This window comes from Corvus moneduloides, chromosome 2, assembly GCF_009650955.1.
Source record: "Corvus moneduloides isolate bCorMon1 chromosome 2, bCorMon1.pri, whole genome shotgun sequence".
NCBI lineage: Eukaryota > Metazoa > Chordata > Aves > Passeriformes > Corvidae > Corvus > Corvus moneduloides.
This window is the reverse complement of record NC_045477.1, coordinates 9,135,380-9,158,179: the sequence shown is the minus strand read 5'-3', so window position 1 is coordinate 9,158,179 and position 22,800 is coordinate 9,135,380. Positions and strand designations below refer to the sequence as shown.

Here is a 22,800-nt window from a genome sequence, read left to right as displayed (position 1 = left end):
GGGATTTCTTCATTAAGTGTCTTGCAGCTGACTGTGCCTCTTGGTTTGTCTCCATCTATTCAGACAATTAAATAAAGCATCATGCTTTATTTATTTCTTTTTAAAGGCTAATAAAGAAGCTGTGAATTGAAGTACAGCTGGCAATCTTTTTATTTATTAAGACCTCAGTGTACACAGTGACAATCTCTGGAAGGCAAGGCACGTGCTGGGTTTTTTTTTTTTTCCCCTTTTAATATATGTGCTCTTTGCAGGCACAATATTTCTACTAATAGGTATTAGAAACCTTTGTCATCCTGTCCAAAGGTTTCTAAAGGGAGAGGAGCCAGAAAAAAATAATCACAAAAAGCCCAAAACAATGAAAAAAACAAGACAAAACTAACCCTACTACTCAATAGGGAAAACCTAAGATCACACAAAAAAAGCCCACAAATGTGAACGTTCTGAATACTTTGAAAAAGGTGGATAAATGACAAAACTGTAAAATACAGCCGGCATATAATCTGATTGAGTCAGAAAGTATTTAAAATTTGGTAACAATATTCCAAATTATTTTAAAAAATAGCTATTTGCTTTTACTTCTATCGGTAGGGATGGATTACTAGAAAAATTACATGAGTGCTGTGCAGGTATATTAACTGAAAATATTCTACGAGATTTACTACTCACTTTTCATTTCCTGATAACAAGAAATTATTATCTCTTGTGTTCTTAATTAATCTCATTTGAACAGCCATAACGGAAATTATGCATGGTAATATCATACCATGGAAACATCATAATATTTCCTTGATAACAAATACATTGTATCACAACATAATGGGGTCTAGCATTAGTTCATGAATATTAGGACATTTAAAAAATATTCTAAAAGGATGACATATTGTTCTGCACTTCAAAAAAAGCTGAATGTTCCATGAAGCAAGATGACTTTCCAGTCTTAAGAGTTACTAACTGATAATTGTATGCCATTACGTATATTTACAAAGGCATAGCACACACATACAAGAAAAGCTGTGGTCAAATGAAACTATCTCAGTTGGCAGTTCTTTCTTCCTCCAAGAGGTTTCAGGATGGCCTACGAACGTTGCAGGGATAAAAGAGATGGAAAAGGCAGATGTGAACACAAACATGGTCTTTACGGGAGCAGAGATTGCAGTTTGTCTCAATTTCTTAATTTTCTTTTTATTTACTCAGAACCCCTTTTTGGGGGGGTCTAGCAAAAATGTGAGTGGTGTTTGGGTTTTGGTTTATTTTTTTATTTTTTCAGTTTTGAATTGACAACTATTTTCTGTCTGTTCCAAGTTAATTGGATGTGCATGATAGAAGCACATCCTTCCACATGTTCCTTGACCCCAAGCAAGGCCTAAACTGTCTGTCTACTCTCCCTGAATTTGACCTTGACTTCCACAATCTACAAACTTGGTGGCACTTACAAGTGGAAGCAATACATTAAATCATCACCCCTTGCTACACAACACTTACAGATGCATTTGTCACTGTTATATTAAATTAGGATCACAAAAATGTAATTTATGGCCAAGATTGACATTTCATAAAGGCTGTGAAAACAAAATTACCAGAGAACATGCACCAAAACGCAGTATTTCTTGCCACTCCAGTCTGTCAACAGAACACATCCTCCATGATTATGCTCTCTACAGTAGAAGTTATGTGATGGAAAGTGAAGAGCATGACAAGATGAATCTGGGAGCCTGGTTGGTGAGCTGGATTTGAGCTGGCACTGTGCCCTTGACCTAGGGAAGGCTACCAACGTACTGGGATGTTTTAGTGAGAGCACAGCCAGCAGGGCAAGGGGTGATGAATTCTCTCCAGTTGTCATTCATGAGTGCACATGGAGGGAAAAGAAAGAGTGTATCCAGACTAAATGACTTCGATGTGCCATTAAATTTAATGACTCCCCTGATTCCATGAGTGTTTCTACATCCGAGCTACACACTTCCACTCATATCTATGGGCATGTATTTAATAAAAAAATAGATAAAGGTTATCTTCACTTGGGCTCAGATTCAAGGAAAGATGTGGAATTTGCATGGAATTTGAGGACCTATTTTTAAAAATCTGACTCTCTTAAATTGTATCCTTCCTTCTTCAGAGTTAACATTACTCTGGGGTTTATAGCTCTGTACCTGAGAAGGTGCAGCTTTATCTAAGTTTTTGTTTGGTTTTTTTTAATCCTTCTGTCATTTGCCTTATTTTCTCTGTGACCTAAAAATCAAGCTTTGGAAGGCTTAGTGGTTCATCTCAAAATAGTTACAAACATCACTTTACTTTCAAACAATACAAATTTATAACAAGAAAAAAAAAAAAAAAAACAAAACCCCTGCCATCTTTTTTTAATATGAGCTTAGCTCTTGGATCACTTACTCAGAAAAGGTGAAAACTATCCTCAAGTACCTCCCCACTGAAGGAATTTCAACCCATATCCACCACTCTTCAAGAAGTTTCAAGAGAGCACTGATCACTGAATTTCCTTTGCTCAGTGAGTCTTCCCTCTTCCTTCACATCTTTATGATCAGGAAATTTAAGCATTCGGTTCTCTTTGCCTCTCAGCCTGTGCCAAAAGACAGCCAATAGATAAACTATGGGTTGGTTGAGCTTGGCTGAACATTTCCTTTTTTAAACATTATTCCCAGAAAAAGACCTGCATAACCACAAAACTAGCTAAATCCTTTGTCTGAACTATTCAATGCCTTGTTCAGTCATTGACAGATTTATTTTGAATATTTGATTGAAAATCCATTCAGCCATTTAAAAAAAGTACAGGAGAATGCCTGAATGCACATTACAAGACCCTGATTTTCTTTATGAAGCAGCAAATTAAGATCTTCCAGTGCTAGGAACCGTTTATTCAAGGTACCTTCACAAGCTGCAGGGAAACTAGAAGAATATAGAATTTCTTGTCAAAATGTATCAATCAGACATATAAATCCCAAGTATCATATTCAGAGAACAAGTTCAGCAAAGTTACATGTAGGTCAAAAATGCAAATCTTGTTTCCTCTAGCCAGATGACAAAGTTTGGAGTACTAAGAAGTTAACAGTGATTTAAAAGAACCAAAAAGATGATACCTAACAACTCAGTTACTTATGTTACTGAATTATGATTGACTTGACAAAAGTTCTAATGAAAGAGTATTCAGTTTCCAAAAAGACAGCCTCTGTTTCATTGCCTCTAAGACGCTACAGTGCAAGCAGTCTGAATTTATGGGAGTTTCATTATGAACAACCTTCTCCTGTTGAAAACAGGCAAATAAGGTAGGATGGGAATTTATTTCCTGTAGTGTTTCATTAATAAGCCAGGAAGTATTAAGGAAAAAGAAATTTAAAATAATACTTTCTGCCCCAGGAAAAGTCAAATCCTGAACTGATTCTCTTCAGTAAGCTTCTATGACTGCCAAAGAGGGTTGTTTATTTTATATTTTTTTGCCCTTACTCCCATGAATAATTTACCAAATTTATATTTAGTGATGTATGCTATATATATCTTATGCTTTGTTATATATCTGCATCTCTTAAAGGAAATGTCTTTTCTGGAGAAACAATGCACAGTACTTGTAAATCACAGAGGTCTAGAAGCTCCTATCAAAATGTCTAAAAATCTGGGTTCAAAAGAGGTATTTTCCTCATCCTCCTCTACATAAGATCTACAAAGATTTCTATTGCAAAAATCTATTGTAGTCTATCAGGAGCATTCCAAATTTTTCCTTGTTTATTTTTGTCATTGTTGACAAATTTGTCATGTTTTTACAAGGCTTTCTTTGTGCAGGTATCTCTGTGAAGCTCAGGATTAATGGGACAACATAAGTGGCAACTGTTCCAGTTCAGATGGAGAACCCTTCCACAACACTCACTGCTAAAGAACCAGGTTCCAAACCCAGCCAAATTCAGCAGGAATGTTCATATTGTCCTTATTAGCAGTCCAAAAATTTGTAAATGTGCAGTTATTGATGTCAAAATGAAAAAAAAAAAAAAAGTTTAAATTATTAACATCTTTAGCTGTATGTCAGATGAATAGGGGTTTTTTTGTTTGTTTGTTTTTTTTGACAATCTGGTAACTGGTGACTTTAAAACACTTTAAAGACTTAAATGAAAACACAGAACTCAACATATGCATCTAAACATAACAGGGCATTAGTTAATGCCATGTTTTCTTAGATCAGTGCACTTTAAAATCAGCTATCAAGTTTTTCACCTTTTAAATATGCAGAGCAACTGGCAAGGAAAAAAAAAAAAAATCACATTTTTCCCAGATAATGTTCAATCCCTGATTAAATAAAGATGTGCCAAGGCAGAGATACTTTATGCCTCAGGAGACAGCCATAGTGGAATTGTGAGTGTATTTTATATGTGAATTAGGGGTAAGATGTAATGACATGAGATGAAAGGCTCAGCCGTGATTTTAAAAAAGGGGGGAGACAGTGCTTCCCTGCGGACCCCATATGCAAAAGAGTGAGACTCAACAAGAATATATGAAACGATTCAGCAAAAAAACTACAACAAATGTTTCAAAGTTATGAGACCACCATTAAAATTCATCACATTTTACTGAAGCTGAGCATTCCAGATCTGAGGGTAAGCTCTAACACATTTCTGATAGCTTTAATTTCATATGACAGACTATGTCATCAGTAAGGCTGGAACAATTTCAATTCATTCTAGGTAAGATGGAATTGGAGAGTTTGAAATCATAACATTTCATTTTTTAGAGGTTCCTAATAACATGATCTAAAAATAAATAAATTTAATTTGTTATTTTAAAAGCATGTTTTTTATTGAAATAAAATATCACAATTTAGTAGTACTATGATGGCATATTTCAGCTGCTTTTAGCAATCCTCAGGAAAACTGTTACCTATTGCTGTACTGATTTTTTTTTTTTTTATGGCTATATCAGAATTCTAAAGAACCATTATTTCTTTTTCCCCTATTAAATTAAGGAAAAAGTTTGAGATTTTTCACAGTTCTCTCTCTTTCTGTACATTGAAAAAAAAAATTAAAAGAGACATGCCTGTGTAAGGAATAGACATGAAAAGAGCAAAATGAATGGGATGAACTACTTAAAGGAAAAAAAAAAAATCCTTCTTTATTTGATCTTTTGTGATAATCACACTCCTGGCACCCTGCCAGCAAGGCTCAGCATGCTGATGTCTGGCCAAGTACAGTAATCTCTTGGTTCAAGTCTGAGGTCTGTGATGAAAATAACAAAGCAGGGACAAAAATCAAAATGCCACCTGTGATTTTATTCTGAAACTAATTTGATGGAAAAAGTAATACAATGAAAACAGTCTTTTTAGTATAGAATACAAAACTATGACTAAATTGAAACCAATGCAAGTGGATGGAGGTAGCTATCATGCAAATACATTTGGATCTGCAGGCAGTCCTTTTAAAGTGAGCAGTAGATGTCTTTGTGACAGGTAAATTGCTTTGAGATTATGTTTGAAGTCTGAGGTCAAACTTTTAAAATGATAATTTTAACTTACATCTTCCTTTATTCTGGAGTCTTTCTGCATTTGAAACCAACAAAACCAGGGGAAAAAAATAACAGTTCAGTTCCTTATTTTATTTTCTGTGAACCACCACTAGATAGAGGCGAACAAATCCTTGAGGAAATCTTTTTCCTATCTCTTTTCATTCAGTAGTCTATTTGAGCTAGCTGCCCAGAGACATAGGGAAAAGAATTGTATAGCCACAAAATTCTCATGCACAATGTATTCAACCTAGAAATTCAGCCAACAAAGTCTTCTAAATTATTATTCAGATTCAAAGCAGAAAAAGCAACCAGTAAAAACCAGCATGTCACTTTTTTTCTATACAGTTGTTGAGTTTTCCTGAAAGGTTGTACATCATTAGCAGCACTGATCAAAGTTTGTTTGGATTTTTCTTTACAAATATTGAAACTTATTCAGAATTACTTGGAAGGTGCTTTTACAGATTTATTCTTAAAGAAAGCCCAATACAACAAAACACATTTGGTTTCATGTTACTAGAACAAAAATCCACTGTTTGCTGAAGTGATACAGATTCTCTATTTAACCACCACCACCTTTATGAAGAGTATGTTGCCATTTTTATACACACTACTCCTCTCTGCACTAGCAAGAATTGCCATACACAAGCACCAAAACAATCCCTGATCTCTAGGGCCTCCCTGAAACACCGCATCTCAGCACTTCCCAGTTGCTATTTTACTCCTTCATCAGGAAGGTTCTCTATAGATTTCCAATTCTCTTTGATATAGAAGTCTGTTTCTGCACTCTATATCTTCCCCCCACCAACAGTGCTAATCAAAGGAATGCTTTAATAGCCACCTAAACCTTCTCATATTTTTACACCACTCCTTTTCCACATTCTCCTTTACAGTCAAAAAAACCCCAACCCTTACAGCACAGACAATACAATTAAATTATCAAATTCTGTGTGTTACACATGCAGATACACTCACAACTTTCTTAACTCCACACATACGCACGTGTTTTAACACCCAGAGAGAACATCAGGTATATTCATGCACACACTCACATGGAGAGCATAAAACCACGAACATATTTTTTGAAGGAAAAGGTACCTACCTGGAATGAGCTGACCCAGTAACTGATGGCATCTGGAAAGGCTGAATACAGCTACCACAGCCAGAAGAGGATAATGTTTCCATTTCATGATGTGTCCCTCCTTGCATTACACCAGCTCGGCAGTGCTAACGTAAATGCCACCTGCAATACACAATGGAAATAAGAACAGAAGAATTAATGATAAATTGAGGTACTTCCAAACGGTTTTGTCTATGAAGAATGTTGGTTTCAATACAGCTTTAGCTATTAAAATAATGTTAAATTACCTAACAGTTAGGCAGTTGAAAACCACAACCAGAATATTAACTATGCTTGTAGAGCAGACAACCCAAACCCAGATGTTTTAAAGGGAGACATGAGGATCCCCATAGTGCACACATGTATTTTAAAATGCCGCATGTTGTTAAGTTATTAAAGAAATTGCTCACTTCAGCAAGATAATTAAGTGCATGTTTAATCCATCACAGTACAAGGAAATACTTGAACTCTTGCATAAGTTGAAAACACTGTTAAGGATTTCAGCTATTCAAGTTACTATGAAAGCAGGGTTAAAACTTTACTTTAGTCCTCTTTTGAAATTATGTTTTGCTAAATGAGGATTAGGGATAATTTTACCCAATAATAACTTGAACAATTAAGACAACCTTCTGGTGAATTTCAATGTTCTTAAGGGTGGAAAATTTTCATCTGACTGAGAAGAAAATGGAATCTTATGAAGGAAGACAACATTTTGAATTAAAAAAAAATGAATATACTTGTAACAAAAATATGGCTTTCAGACTCATTTTTCTGACCAGCACACCTGTAGATTAAAAAGCATTCACAGCTCTACCAGTGCTTAATAGTCATCTCTGCTCATCCTACTAATTTTTTTATTCTTCACCTATGTTAGCGTTTAGTATAGAACTGTCCAGAAATCACAGAATTGTTATGGTTGGAAGGGACCTCTGGAGATCATCCAGTCCCACTCCCCTGCCAAAGAGGGTCACCTGGAGCAGGTTACAGAGGAATGCATCCATGTGGGTTTGGAATGTCCCCAGAGAGGGAGACCCCACGGCCTCCAGGCCTCTCCTCTAAAGCTTTCCAAAATACATTTTTCTGATTATTTCAGTAGCTTTCTAAGAACAGTAAGATGTTTTCTAGATAATTAAATAAACACAATTTGAAATCTGATTTACTGTTTTGCTTTGGGGGAGGTTTATTAAAGGGCCCTTCTATCAATACAAACCCAAATGCATGAGAATGTAGTATTCCATATGTTCCATAGTATGCAGGGTTCACATCAAGTTCCCCATGACAAAAAGAGACACTATTTTAAGTGTCTGACAAGTTATGAGGTGTGTTAAATTGCCTGACCCTAACCAACAACTAGAGACCACCAAACAACTGTAAATCTGATTTACATTGACACATCAAAATCTACTCCAGCAATAAATAACTGTTATACCTTGATAACTTTACAACTACACTTCTTATTTCCCTCTCCTGCCGCTAATGCATACTCAGGGATGACCAGTTTGGATTATGACTCCTATATTACCCAAATGCCAGCAGACATAATCATAATAGTGAAGAAAACTATAGTGACACCAGTCACTTGTTCAATCTGTTGGGACAGGGGAGTTTCATCTGTAAACCTAATACATATTTAATGACTACAGATTGAAGAGTTGTGTGATTACTGGGAGCATTCAGTGCCACCTGACACCTTTGGATGTTCAAAAATGCATAAATAAGTGTAATGTGAACAGATTCAATCTCTTACACAAGGCACATTTTAAATTTTCTTTTTTGTGTTGTACCTGTGCTTCTATTATCTTAGCAACTAGAAATAATAGCACTCCATTTCCTATTACAGTTGCCTGTATCCTACAAAATATTTTACTTTTTTTTCTTATTTCAGCCACAGTGCACACAAAAACTCCAGGTTCCTTCCATTCCCATTCTTTTAATTCCCTTATCACTTGTATGGCTGCTCTTCTGTTGCAAGCAGCTTGACAGCTCTTAATGGCGGAGTTAACAGCAATTAATGGCCAAGGTGTTACATGCTGCTCTAAATGCTATTCATGACTCCAAGACTGAAATAAGGATTTGCAAGCTCAGGCCCTTAGAAAATCCATCTCTTTCTCTGCTCAGTAATACAGGTTTACTCTGTAAAACTATTTACTACTTTGGTTTCAGACTCCCATGGTTTCTTCACCTTTACTTTCTGCTGCAAACACAAGACTGAATTGCTTCTAACACAAAGCAGAAGAGGCAGCCCTTTGATCTTGCTTCATCAAACAAAAGCCAAGAAAACCACTTTCACTTCAAGATTTACTTTTTTCATTATATTGTGAGGTAAAGCAACACTGAGGTGAAGGCAGGAGGAGAGAGAAGAGGTGCTCCAGGTGCCTGAACAGATTCCTGTGCATGCCCTGGAGAGGACTGTGCTGGAGGGCAGGTATACGTACTGCATCCCATGGAGGGGCCCCAGGTGAATGTTCCCTGGAGAAAGCTGCAGTCCATTCAGGAACAGGTTTGTCATGAAGGATTGCAGCCCACGGGAAGTAACTACTCTCGAGCAGAGGGAAAGTGTGAGGAGGAAGAAGGAGAGACATAGAGGAGCTCTTATGCACCAACCACAATCTCCTATCCCCCATCTCCCTGACCCGCTCCAGAAAGAGGTGGGGTAGCAGAGGTAGAGGAGTTGAGGATGAAGGGATGGAGTTGAATCTAGGAAAAACAGGAAGAGCGGGAGGGGGAGAGTTTTAATTTTTGTCTTTTTTTCTCACCATCCAACTCTATTTTAATCAGAAATAAATTTTGCTCTTTAGCCAAGGTCAGCTCACCCCAACTGTAAAATTGCGGGGGAGAGATGAATCCCAGGAACATACTTTAGGGCACTCACCTTCTCTGTGAAGGTATGTCGTGCATGAATCCAACACTTTCTCTTTCCATACCTCTCTCTTGCATTTACTTAACTGGTAGATTATGACATCTTTTTAATCCCTGTATATGACAGGGCTCCACAGGGATCTCTGACCATGAATGCTTGGCTGTTTAGTCAAAAGTTTTTCCACCCTCTTATTCTGCCTGTGAGCTTATGTTTGAAATATATTTCATTCTAACACCTGAAATTATCTGAATGTTACTAAAAATATTATTCTTACAGAAAATTTCAGTGAGGGTACCTTTCATGACACCAAATCATTTTGATATGAAAATAAAGGTTTTTAACCTACAGTTTAAAAACAATTCCTGTAGAAATTCCTTGAAAAGGATCCTGAATAGGAGGCTAACTCTCTTTATTTGGGCTACAGTGCATCTGAAAGAGTAGCCCTGATCACAGGAAAGATAAAGTAGAAAGAGTTATCATCAGAATGGTTTGCAGATAGAAACTGAGTCCTGCAAAAGAGAAACAGGACTTTCTTTTCATCATCTACTGCCACAGTGCCACAATCCTTGCACTACACTAAAATGGAAGAAACACCTAGAAATATACTGCAGTCAAAGGGACTCAGATGCAATTCTCTGCAATTAGTCTTTCAGTGTCTGACCCACAAAACTAATACTGCAGAATAAGAACCGGCACTAATTAGGTGTTGCCAGTGACAGGCGAAAGATGCACTCATCACAGACACTTCAGTTGGCTTGAGACCTCAGCTCACTCTGTATGAAATGGCCACAGACCTACACCAGAATGTGCAAGAAAAGATTCAGATCCAGTGCCTTGTCCAGAGTGCACAATGAAGATAAACACTGGCTTCTCTATGACATTGTAATCATTAAAGAATCAATGGCAAATTAAACTGCACAAGCCCAGAGGGGAAAGAAGTACTATAGCAAATGCAGAGAAAAGGTCTAATCAATTATTTTCTTCCACTTCCAAAGTCTAGTGCTATTTATCACTATGGCCAGTGCAGAAGCAAAGACACAGACAAGATCAAAACCAATGCTGGTTTTATTTTCATATCTTTGGAGTTTTTAAAAGAATTTGGTAACTATTGATGCTTCTCTTATGTAACCAGCTTACTAAGACTAGATTTTCACAGTCTCTTGAGTAGAGAGATGTCGTGGGTTCTGTTTGTAACCGGGCAGAAACACCAATTTAGTGTAGTGGTTTGATCCAAAATACTCATTACTATTTATCTGCTGTGAGATAAGAATTAGGAGAAATGCAAAGCAGTCACCAAATTTGAAAGAATATAAAGAAGTTTATTAACAGACCTAAAAGAAGGGAGAAAAGAAAAAAAAAAAATTATACCACCTTCAGAACTCTCCTCCTCCCCCACCTTCCTCCCTTCTCCCACTGACAATGTAAAAAGACAACCCTTAAGATGTTCAGTCTGTTTACCACTTCCATAATAACCTTGTTCAGTTCATTTAGAAAGAGAAGTCTCTTCTTGCTCATGCTATGAAAACATTATCACAACGAGACAGCCGCCCACTTCCAAATATTGTTCAGTCCATTTAGGAAGAGGAGTCTCTCTGCCTGCGTGTGAGTCCTTTCCCCCGACTTGCAGCTTTTCCCGCAACTGCTTTCGAGGGTCCACTCTTGAAGTTTTTTGGGGTACAATTTTAAGGTTGAGCCGTTCAGGAACAAAAACAGAGGCCCTTCTCCTTCCCTGGGAGCAAAGGGTCTTCATCATCTTCATCTTTAGGACTATCTCTGGGAGCATCTTTAGGAAATGAGGTTTTCTCCTTTCCCATTTGGAGCAAAAGTCCTCATCTGGTTCATCTCTAGGGACTGAGGTTTTCTCCTTTCCCGTTTGGAGCAAAAGTCCTCATCTGGTTCATCTCTCCCTGTCCAAACTTCTCATGAAATTACAGCTGCGTCAGCATCTGCCTATCTCAGCGCAGGTGCTTTTGCTCATGAGCTGAACACTCCACCCTCCAGATCTTCATGAAATTACAACAGGATACTCTGATATATCATAGCTTCGCAACAGAATTTCAGCTTTAAGCATCTCCTCTCTCTCTTCCCTCAGGTTTTCAGCTCTTCACAGCAATAAAAGGGTTAATCTCACCTCGGCCTTGCAGCTTTGCAGCTGGAATGTTGAATTTTTCTTATCGCAGTGGAGAGGGGGGAGAGCCGAGCCGCTCCGGCTGCCCACGGCAAGGCAGTGGGGGGGGTTCCATGGCTGGAACAGGTCCATGGCTTCAGGATGGCCGTGGCCCGGCCCGGCCTGGCCCAAGCAGGGCCTGGCCGGGCCCGCTGGCCCCCACTCGGGGCCTGCAGCCACCTGTGCCAGCGCCGGAAACGAGAGAGAGCTTGGAGGGGGAGTTTGCCTATTCTTAAATGTGGATCACAGAGGTGATCACAACTTTAAGTGGCTTAGAGAATTGTCCATATTCAAACTGGCCAGCTGATAGGTTCTATCAGTTCCCAGAGGAAACTGTAAGCACCCCTTAGCAAGGACGTCCCTTCCGGGACTATGCTTGCTAACCTATGACAAGAGAATAGACACAAAAGTCAGGTGATTAAGATTCTAACTTATAAAAATAACTTCCCTTTATAAAATCTGTGTATTTTGGTAAATATTATGCTAAAGAAGATTGTTTATCTACAGAAGGAGACAGAATTTTCACTTGCCATGTACCTGAACATTTAGGAGTAGAGTGGCAAAATTTCACGGAACAGTGAAAAAAAGTATTGAAAATCTTCCTTTTGAAGCAAGGTTAACTATTGTTGGAAGTGGAATTTTTTAAAGCTTGTCATGCATTGTTAGGCCTGCAGGTAAGGCATGGTCCTTCCCATACTTCCAATCCCCTTGCCATTAGTCAGACACATGGTTATCATCTCTGATAATCTCATCATCTCTGTTTAGACTGATACTACTCCTGAACTTACTCCTTCTGTGCATTACTATCAGTACAGTTATAGATCACTGAAATGAAGAACTTCCCTCTACTATTTTAAACATCCTATGTTAAACTAAATTTATTTAAAGTTCCAGGAGAATGAGAAAGAAACACTGTCGTACAATGTCTCAACTGCGTCCATTTAGGACCAAAAATAGCTAGGATTTGATGAATTAGGGGAAAAAGTCTGGCTAGCTCATTTTCTGCTATAAAGTATATCTACTCTATCAAGATCAAAGCAGCTCAAAAACATAAATCTATTTAAACCAGAGTAGTTACCAGTACAATATATCTATGGATCTGAACCATGATCCTTTCAGTCACAGTTTCAGCAGACATTCATGAAGCTCACCTCATTTAATCTTTTAGTACTCCCAAATATTTGCTTTTTAAGAATCAATTGTTAACAATTGGTTTTAACAATTATGATGCAAGATTTGCACTTTACTTTGAGCTGTGACTTGTCTTTTTTTTAATGCAGTGAGAAACCCAAGAGTAAAATATTTATTGTTATTAATGATGGTAATGTATTGAATGTGCTCAATTTACATTTCTAAGCTGGCAGATGACAAACTTGTATGTAAAACAGTCTCAGCCAGACTGTAACTGACTTGATCTCTGTATGGTATATTTACTACCTAAGCAGTACCACAGGAATAGTTCACCTACTATGATTCAAATTAAAAGGAAGCTGTGTCCATGCTCATCCCCTTGTACTTAAGTTCAGTGTAAGGAGCCAAATATATGACAAAAGAAACACTTTTTCTGCCACCAGTCTCAGTCTCACAAACAATTTCTCCACCAGAAATTCTGCTAATCTCTAATGTTTCCTTCATGTCTGACCATACAAACTGAGGTTAATGTTGTTTAAAGGACAACTTGAACAAAGAAGCCTTCCTCAGGGAGGAGTACATCAGTGAGACAGGGAGCAGAAGAACAGGATTTCTGTGTAAGGAAGCAGTACATTTATAATGTAATATAAATGTGCGATGAAAGGTATGGAACATGAAGTGGACTCTTAAGGAGTGTAAATAGAATGAAAAAAAATTATCCCATTAATTGCATTATCTGTGTCTAGGTTTTTAAAATGACTCTTCAGGTGCATTAGAAGCAATTTCATCTGGTTTTTTTTTTCAGAAATACACATATTTGTGTATTTGGTGTCTCATATGTGACACCAAAAAAAAAAAAAAAAATAGGCCAGGTAGGGCTCTTCCCTTAAAGGGGTTGATGCTTATCACTCAACAGAATCAAAATAGAACCAAACTTCCCAAGCAATCCATTCTAAGGGATTCCCCAAGACTCCAGATTCTCTGGTCGTGTGTCACGTTCTCCCCACCACCACTGCCATTCACACTGCAGCTGCCCTGCAGCAGCAAAGAGGAGTTGGTATCCATTCCCCATTGGCTGACACTAAGCAAAAATCAACTCAATGTAAAGACTGAATAAAATGGAAAAAATTGCTGCACGGGGGTTTTGCCGTAGTCTTCAGGAAAGAATTGAGAACACTTGAGAAAAGTGACAGTGCTCTGCAGGCTCCTGCCCTTGCCTGACCCCCAGAGTGCTGGTCTCTCTCAAGGACTCAAATTAGGTTACCAAGTGCTTCCTGCTCTCTGTCTTTGCTGCCTGCTCTGTCAGCAGCAATATAGTCAGTGTCTGAGCATGCAGGGAAAACAAAGCCCACCTGGAAGGTGGTCTGACAAGGTATATGAAGGGCAGCAAGAAGGACCCTTGCAAATACATAAACAGCAAAAGAAAGACCAGGGAGATGAGATGGGGGACCTGGAGACAAAGGACATGAAAAAGACTGAGGTACTTGGGGCCTTCTTTTATCTCAGTTTTTGTTGGAAAGACCAGCTTCCAGGAATCCCAGGACCCTAGAACTGGAAGAGAAGTCTGAACTAAGGAATATTTGCTCTCCGTGGAGGTTGATCAGGTTAGGAAGCACTTAAACCAGCTGGAAACACACACACCCCCACCAGTTCCTGGGACCTGACAGATGCACAGGAGAGACTCCTGAGAACTAAAAGAAGGCAAATGTTGCCACTGTCTTCAGGATGAAGGATTCAGGGAAGAGCAGGCCTGTTAGCCTCATCTCAAACCCTGAGAAGGTGAGGGATGAACCCATTCTGGAGACCATCTCCAGATGCTTGGAAGGGTGAGAAGTGATCAGTAATCAATGAGGTTTTGTAAAGAGAAAATCATGTTTAACTAACCTGAAAGCCTGCTGTGATGAGTTGATTGGCTCGGTAGATAAGGGGAGACAAGTGGGTATTGTTCATCTTGACTATAAGAAGGTCTTTGGCACTTCCTTCCATAAGATCCTCATAAAGAAGCTAATGAGGTACAAACTAGATCAGCAGAGAGGATTGTTATCAGCATCACAAAGTCCAGCTGTACATCCAGTCCCTTGCAGTACGTCCCAGGGGTTGCTACTGGGTCCAACAGTGTTTAACATCTCTACCAGTTACCCGGACAGTAAGTCTGAGTACACCCTCAGCAAGTCTGCAGGTGACACAGAACCAGGAGGAGTGGAAGATGGTTGTACCACTATCCAGAGGGACCTCTGCTGGTTGGAACTTCTCACGAAATTCAAAGGGTAATCACAAATCCTGCACATGGTGAGGAATAATCCAAGGCACCAGTATACCCTAGAGGGCAACTGGCTGGAAAGCAGCTCTGCCAAGAAGGACTCAGTGCTCCTCCTGGACAAAAAGTTGAGTAGCACTGTGTCTTGCAGAAAAGAAGGCCAAAGGTATCCTGGTCTACTCTGGGAAAGTGCGTACAGCGGGTAGGAGGAGGGGGTCCTTCTCCCTCTCCTAAGCAGAGGTGAGGCCACACCTGAAGTGTTGGGTCCAGCACTGGTCTCCCCAGCACAAGACTGACAGTGGAGCAAATTCAGCAGAGGGGCACAAAAATGTTTAAGAGTTAGGAACATCTGTCATTTGGGGAGAGGCTGGAACTTCTCAGTCAGGGAAGATCAGGGGAATCTGAGCCATGTGGAAAAATCCTTGCTGTGATGGAATGAAAAAGAATGCACCAAGCTCTTGTCAGTGGTGGCCATTGACAGGGCTAAAAGCAGAAATGGAAACACAGAAACACAAAGATTCCACTTAGATATAAGAAAAAAAACTTCTCTACTGCAAGGGTGAATGCACAGTGGAATAGGTAGCCCAGATAAACATGAAGACTCCATCCTGATATACAAAACCTGACAAGACACAGTCCAGAGCAACTAAATTATCACTTTCCTGCCTCATCTGTGATTATCCTGCTTCCATTCTTAGGAACCATTGAACCAAAATCAACAATCCATATTCTGTTTTGGGAAACAGGATGTTACAAAGTGTCCTGCACAGAATGAGGAAAGGCTAACCTCTCACTAAAAACTGGTCACAAAATGCTCAGGAGCTGTAGTGCAGGGTAACTAGAAAAGCAGTCAGCATCAAATGGTCCTGGAGTGGGGGCAGACTGAAGATAGCCTGCCAGGGAGGTCTTTTAGGGCTTAAAGGAAAAAAAAAATTAAAAATAATATGAATTCAAAAAAAATCACTTATCCTGTGAAAAGTCCTCAATTCACAGTCAATAAATAGAAATTTGAGGAGGCTTGTGGCGACATTTTTAGGGGAATAACCTTATGATCCCACAGGGAAAGAGAACAAGCAGAGAGATGAATGCTTAAATATGCTGTGCAGCATTGTAAGCTATGGCCTGTCATCACTGTGATAGTTGTGTTTAGGTTGATTATTCCCCTGGAATGCAAAAATCAATTCTAACTTGCAGACTATTATTTTGCACAGACCCTGGCTATTGCAGATTTTGTTCTCTATTTTATATTCAGTCACTCTCAGGGGAGCAATCAGAGGCCAAAAGGTAATTGGTAACAGTCACCAGTGAATTCACTGAACAAAACTTTCCTCAAATCCAGAAAGTGATTTCATTCTGCTAATTAGCCTTTTTTTTTTTTTTTTTTTTTTTGTGGAAACTGCTGATATAGCTAAAAGCTGGGGGAAGAGATGGGAGAAGTGAAGATGTGTGTGTCATCACTCTCAATAAGCTATTCAAGAGAGGGAGAGGGAAAGACATCAAGGTCTTAGCTAAGAGTTTTACAGTGGAAGATAGTCTGTGAGTGCACACAAGTGCCTGTGTGAGAGGAAAATGTGATGTAGCTTTAGAGATCTTTAATCTGATAAAATTTACTTGTGCTTCAAACTTAGAGGAAGGTGCCACTTCGGGCTGTCCGTCCCAATAGTGACCAGGAAGCCTCACATAATTCATGCTCAGACAACAGGGAATTTCTCTATAATTAAAATAAGCCTGCCAAAGGAGCAGAACTACCATCAAAAGGAGCTTCAGCTGACTTGCTCCATGCAGCTGTAAAATACAAGACTTTTGAAACAGCTGTTTGGGGTGTTTTTTAATGCGGTTTCATATTTTTCAAAATTTTATTGCCTGTAATCAGCCTGGGTCTCCCTTTCTGCATAATTGGGCACTGTCTATTAATATGGGTGAGCGAGCAAATGGGAAACAAACCCTGTAGTAACTAAAAGCACTACAGAAAGCCCTATGAGAAAGTGAATGGAATTCAGACCTGGATTTGGATGTGGTACCATATACAAAATTAAAGCAGGGAGGGCAAAGAAAAAGCCAACAAATCTTGGTTAGTAGCTGGTTAGTAACTGAGGCAAGGTATCTGCAAAGAAATTGCAGATAGTCATAAGAATAAAAATGATAACAAAAGGAATGAATTATCTGTAAGATTGCTATCTTTTAAATGCTTGGCCTTGTTATAGTGAGATTTTTCCTTTTCCGACTGTAATTCAACAACCAGGAAGTAAAACTGCAACATTATTCTGAACCTAAATTACAAGACTGCCAAGCATCACATACTAGTTTATACCTACTCAGAAGAAGGCAACATGTATGATATGAAATATTTTTCTCCTAATTTCTCAAGCCTGGAAGTTTCTCACTTCAGAAGTCTCCTACTTGTGAATGTCAGGAAGAAAGAAAGTGGTGCTCTACTCCTATTATATCAGTCAATTCCACCTTTCCATTCTACAAACTCCTTTTGCACATAAGTGGTACAAGAATTAAGTACCTCCAGTTCAAACTTCAACAGGTTCCTTCAAGGAGGTCTGAACTTCTTGAAAGAAATACTGTGTTTTGAAAATAAGCTAATTGTATGAGAAATTCAGTAACAGTGTAATGAGGCCTGTGTTGTCCAACAGAAAACTCTTAAAACCTGGCAAAATGTTTAAAAATTTTGTGCACAACCAAGGATTGATCTAAATAAAGCAAAAACTCTCATACCTTATATTGTTGATGCACTATCTCCTTTTGTTCTTTAGCAAATTAAACAAAAGACTCGTGTCTCAGCTACCAAGACTTTCAAGACAGTGTTTGGGAACTGTGTTTTCTAGAACTATACACTCATCACTTTTTTAACAGAAAAAAATAAATTAGTAATGTCTTGATGTAATTAGTAGTTTCTTGATTTGTAAGAAATACTAACATTTTTCAAACACTATTAAGTGGCGGATATTTGAAGAAGTGGTTGTTGTCAAAAGTGTTTCCAAGTACAGCTGCGTTGGAAAAGAAACAATATTTGTTGGAGAGAAAATCCAGTATCTGAAAGGTTAAAAAAAAAAAAGCCCCAAATCACTCCTTTAACTGCATTTTGACTCCTCTTCTATACCTGATGTAGAAAAGCAAGGGTTTTTCAAAGGCATTAAGCTTTAAACATTCACAGTATCTTTGAATGTCCTCAGCAGCACCAGAAAAGAGGGATTCAATTTTCAAAGATAATTGTGTCAGATAACTGTCTCATCCCTTTTCAGGAACAATCTGATAAATACCTAATTACCAGCCAAGTGATTTCAGAGCCACACAGCTGGGCCTGAGAAAAGGCTACAGGGAATGACAAGGTCCCCTAAAGCCATCAAGAGCAAGAGACATTTGGTTTGTGAATTACTTCATTTATTCAGCTGATAAAATGCATAGAAAATCCCCAGAGACAACAAAATATTCATAAAATGTTGAAATAATAAATAGAACCAATATTTAACCAGAGAAGCAAAATATTTTCAAATAACACAGAATTGCATACTACAGAACAATTACATTCCAAAATCCACAATGGTAATTATTCAAGTCCTTAAAAACACCCATTTTTTTTTTCCAGAAAGCATTTGTGCACTACTCAGACTAACCTTGTCCTTACTTGATACTTTTGTATAATAGGAAAATTGCTTTACAGTTAATTTATTTTGCAATTTTGTTGCAAACTCGAAAAGTGTTCTGATCTTAAACAATTATAGTCCTAGCTGTCAAAAAAGAAAGAATTTCTAAATTTTCACCAATGTTAAAGAACTCTCTCATTCTTCTTAAAAACTGCTAATACAGCAACTCTTTCTGAAAATACCAAGTTGCTTCACTTTTAAATTACCTTCACCAATTAAAAAACCCCACAGGTATACCATGTAGCACCTCAGATTCCAGTGAATCTTTTTAAAATCTGCGTTGGAAAACCCAATCCTATAATCTTGCTGAATTCCTTTTACTTGTATAAGTGTTGGCCCCTATTACATATCCTAAATGTTAATGGATTGGAGAACATGAAATATCAAAGTAATGATATGGAGTTCAGAATCACAGATGGGAAGGAGAAGATTACTGATAACGCTTCTACAATATTAAGTTGACCAAGTTATATATTCCTCAGGCTTTATGTGAAAATTCCTGGGGTGGTGATCTCAAAAGTATCTATTTCTGACCTAACTCTGCTCCCAGACGGGAGCAAACTGATTGGAATTCTGAAAATGCAACGAAACAAGGATGGATCTATGCAATTCTGTGAATCTCACTCATATAATTTAAAAATGAGGACACAAAAAAATCTTGCATTTACATACCAGAGATGCGAGTCAATGGCTAATGTGAGGGATCAGGGCTGCCCAGGAAAGTGCTGGAGTCACCATCCCTGGAGGTATTTAAAAGACATGTTGATGTGGCACTTTGAGACACGGTTTAGTGGTGACCTTGGCAGTGCTGACTTAACAGATTGAGTTGGACTCAATCTTAGGGGTCTTTTACAGTCTAAACAATTCTACAGTTCTTTGACAAAGATTTAAACTAAGCTGGTTTGCCTTTGCTACATCACAGTAGTGATCACACAATCAACAGTGTGACAGTTTTCAAACCTGCTCCTTTTAGATTCTCAGCTAGTAAGTTCCAGCATTTCTGCACGTGTCATTATTCACCTTGCACATAAACATGAAATAAAGCTGTCTGGGAAGAGCTGACACTCCGTTAGCATTTAAGTTCCAGCAGTCAGGCGTGCATATTCAGTGGGGCCCGCAGCAAAAGTCCCAGGGTCTTGCTTGTTTCAAAATTAAGACTTGACCTCAGGTCACAGCTTTGGCATAACCACTGTTCTGAAACTGTTTAAATTATGGAAGTAAAATTCTTGGATAAATTCTCCCCCCCCCCTCCCCGGCTAGAACTGAGAAAACAGACCTGAGTGCAAATCACAGTGAAAAGAAAAACCCAGACTCCACTTCAGTACATGGTGAAATCTTTGTGTTCATCTAGTTTTCAAATTTCTTAGGCTTCCATCTATCATGACAGGCAGGGACATTAAATGCCCTCTCAAAAAATAAACTCTGTGAAATAAAAAAAAAAAAGAAAAAGAATTCTAGACAAAACAGGGACTGCTTTCTACTGCAAAGCTATGAAACAATAAGCATTTTAGGACTGCGAACTGCAGCTTCTGCAGCAAAAGGCTTGCTGGAATTATTTTCCACTTGAGATTCAACTTAGAAGGAAAGAAAAATAGCTTGGCTTTTGCCATTAGTAATAACAAGTGCAATTAGAAAGGATTTCCACAACCTGCGTCACCTACAAGCCTTCTCAGAAACAGAAAGGTACACCAGGATTCAAAGAATATTCAGCTGTCCCCTAGAGCACACTCATCCTTCTGGAGTCACCAGTAAAGGTGAAGCTTACACAGTGCAAGGACTTTCAACCTTGTCTGCTTCTTGGTTAAAGAGACTTCTGTGAAATGCTAACTCCTTGGGGGAAAGGAAGAAGATGCCAGCTTTCATGAAGCTATTGGAAGAGTGGCAGAATCCCTTTGAAACTGAGACTGATCTGATAAGGTCGTTATGGTTGTTAATAGCAACTCTTTCCTTCTTTGGAGGAGACTGTGGCATTTAGTGGCAGTTCAGGGCAGCCAGCAGCCGAGCTGTCATTGCAGGGCTGTGACTCTGAAAGCCCCATCCTGTCCATATCTAGCAGACAAAAGAGCTTCTCCCTGTAAATGAGGAGTACTAAAGCCTCCTATTGTTTCTGGAACCAGCTAGTAGCTTTTTGTTATGCCTCATACTTAAAGCAGATTTGGCCATCTCACTGATTTTGTTCCCACTGGCTGTTAAATCAGGAGTCCAGAGAAACAAAAAGATTTAAAGTAATTGCATATCTACAGCTCCTGAGACTGTAAATCTTTGGGTTAAATGTAAAAATCCTGAATGTCACCACTCCCAGCCCCAAGAGGAATGCAGGGAGGATGTAACCCTTACCTTTTCTGTCTGGCTAAGGGGCTCATGCAAAATCCCACACTATTTCCAGGGCAGAGGGATGCAGAGCAGTGGTGGGCCTAAAGTACATGGGTGAGAATGAAAACAGAGGTCTGGGATTATTTCAAAGAGAAAGTTTAGTGGATCCAGGAATCCTTCAGACCTTGCTATTTTTGTTTCAAACTCCTATGAAGAGAAGAGCCAACTGGCAGTGGGACCACAGACTACATATGCAAGAAAATGCTATTCTGTAAACCCTAATAATCCCTCGAAGATGCTTTATGAAAGGCATTTGTTTAGCGTATGTGCTGACAACAGCCTATGAAAGGTTAAGGTATCACCAGCAACCTCCTCCCAGAAATGGGCTTCCTGTTCTTAGAAATAGAAGGAAAGTTAAAATCTGAGGCAAGACCTGAAAACTCATTTTTAATGTGTCTATGAAGTCACAGACAAAATATATTTAAAAGATGCACTAAATTTGATCAAGAGCAGGATATGCAAAAGACACTTCCTTCATAATCTAAACAGTAATTTGAAAATTAAGATCACTCCTAAAAATAATATCGTCCTCCTTCTTCCCCCACTCCTCTTCCTCTTTAGTTTTTTCCTTTTAAGAAAGTCCTTTGCAGCATATTTTTAGTCATATGTCTCATATTCTAGAGTTTCAGCTATTCAAACAGTACAGTAACCCAAAATATCATACATATTTTCTCCTATCAATACAATGCACTGTTCTGCCAGAAAACATTCAAACAAAAGGGATTTTATCAGAATATATATATAATATACTAAAAATTCAGATTTACTGGCTATTATTTTGACAGGTCTGCAGTTCCTAGCATGGATCCTCAGGCATTTTGCATCTGTCAGATGCATGATCAGATGCTCACACATCTACCACACTCCCTGTAAGTACAAGAGACACGGGATATAAACATATTTTAAAAGTTATGGATGTGCCTGACATAACTGCTGTGACCTTTCCTGATAGAGGAACTGCTGTATAATCACTCTCGTGTGGGCAAGAAAATACAACAACATCTTGAATCACCAAATTCAGTCGCATCAGCAGGAATTTGGAAACATAGACCAAGTAACTAAACTATGTCAGCTCCCAAACCTTCAGAGGCTAAAAGAGTTGAAACTCAAGTATTCCCAAGCCGGACAGAAACAATTAGAAGCTTCTAGAGGTGGACAACTGACTTCCTAGCAGTAAACCATAATGATGACACCAACCTTTAGTGGATGAATAACTAGTTAGGGGTAGAGAAAAAAATGACTGAATCCTCAGGAATTGTATATTCATGACCTAATAGTCAGCTGCATTTCTGCATATTTTATTTAAATGGTTTTTGTGATCTTGAACTACTAGAGGAGTAGGTATTGTGAGAGTGTAATCTTAAAAAGGCTAGGAGTGATTCAAGAGATGTATCATTATCTTTGGCTCTAGAAAATTCTTTATTTTCTTTCATTGAAGCAGCTTTGAAAATACCCGAAATAATTTTTTCTAACATTCATTAATTTTCTAAGAAGTCCTGTGCTATTAGAAATAAGATGCCAGTGAAGCAGGAGAACAATACCATGTGCTTTACCTCTGAACTGGAAACTGAAATGAAGAACGCTAATTTGATAATAAAGAAAATTGCATATGTGCTCATTTGTGCTACTGGTACTTTTGGAAGGCAATATTGTTTTTCTAGGACCCAAAGAAAGGCAACATTAACTTAACTCAACAAACAAAAGTCACTGTAAAAAATGACTCAAGGTATTTTTACCTCATTCACCCCT

The 22,800-nt window shown here is 38.5% G+C and overlaps 1 protein-coding gene across 1 annotated transcript in view; it reads right to left on the bottom strand.

Annotated features, from left to right (window-relative positions):
- Positions 1–22,800, bottom strand: part of ROBO1 (roundabout guidance receptor 1) — a 701,856-nt gene that overhangs the window by 604,144 nt on the left and 74,912 nt on the right. Inside the window, exon 2 of the mRNA XM_032096989.1 lies at positions 6,593–6,733. Coding sequence (XP_031952880.1) covers positions 6,593–6,680 — 88 coding nt within the window. The 5' untranslated portion in view covers positions 6,681–6,733. The remainder of the gene's footprint in view (positions 1–6,592; positions 6,734–22,800) is intronic.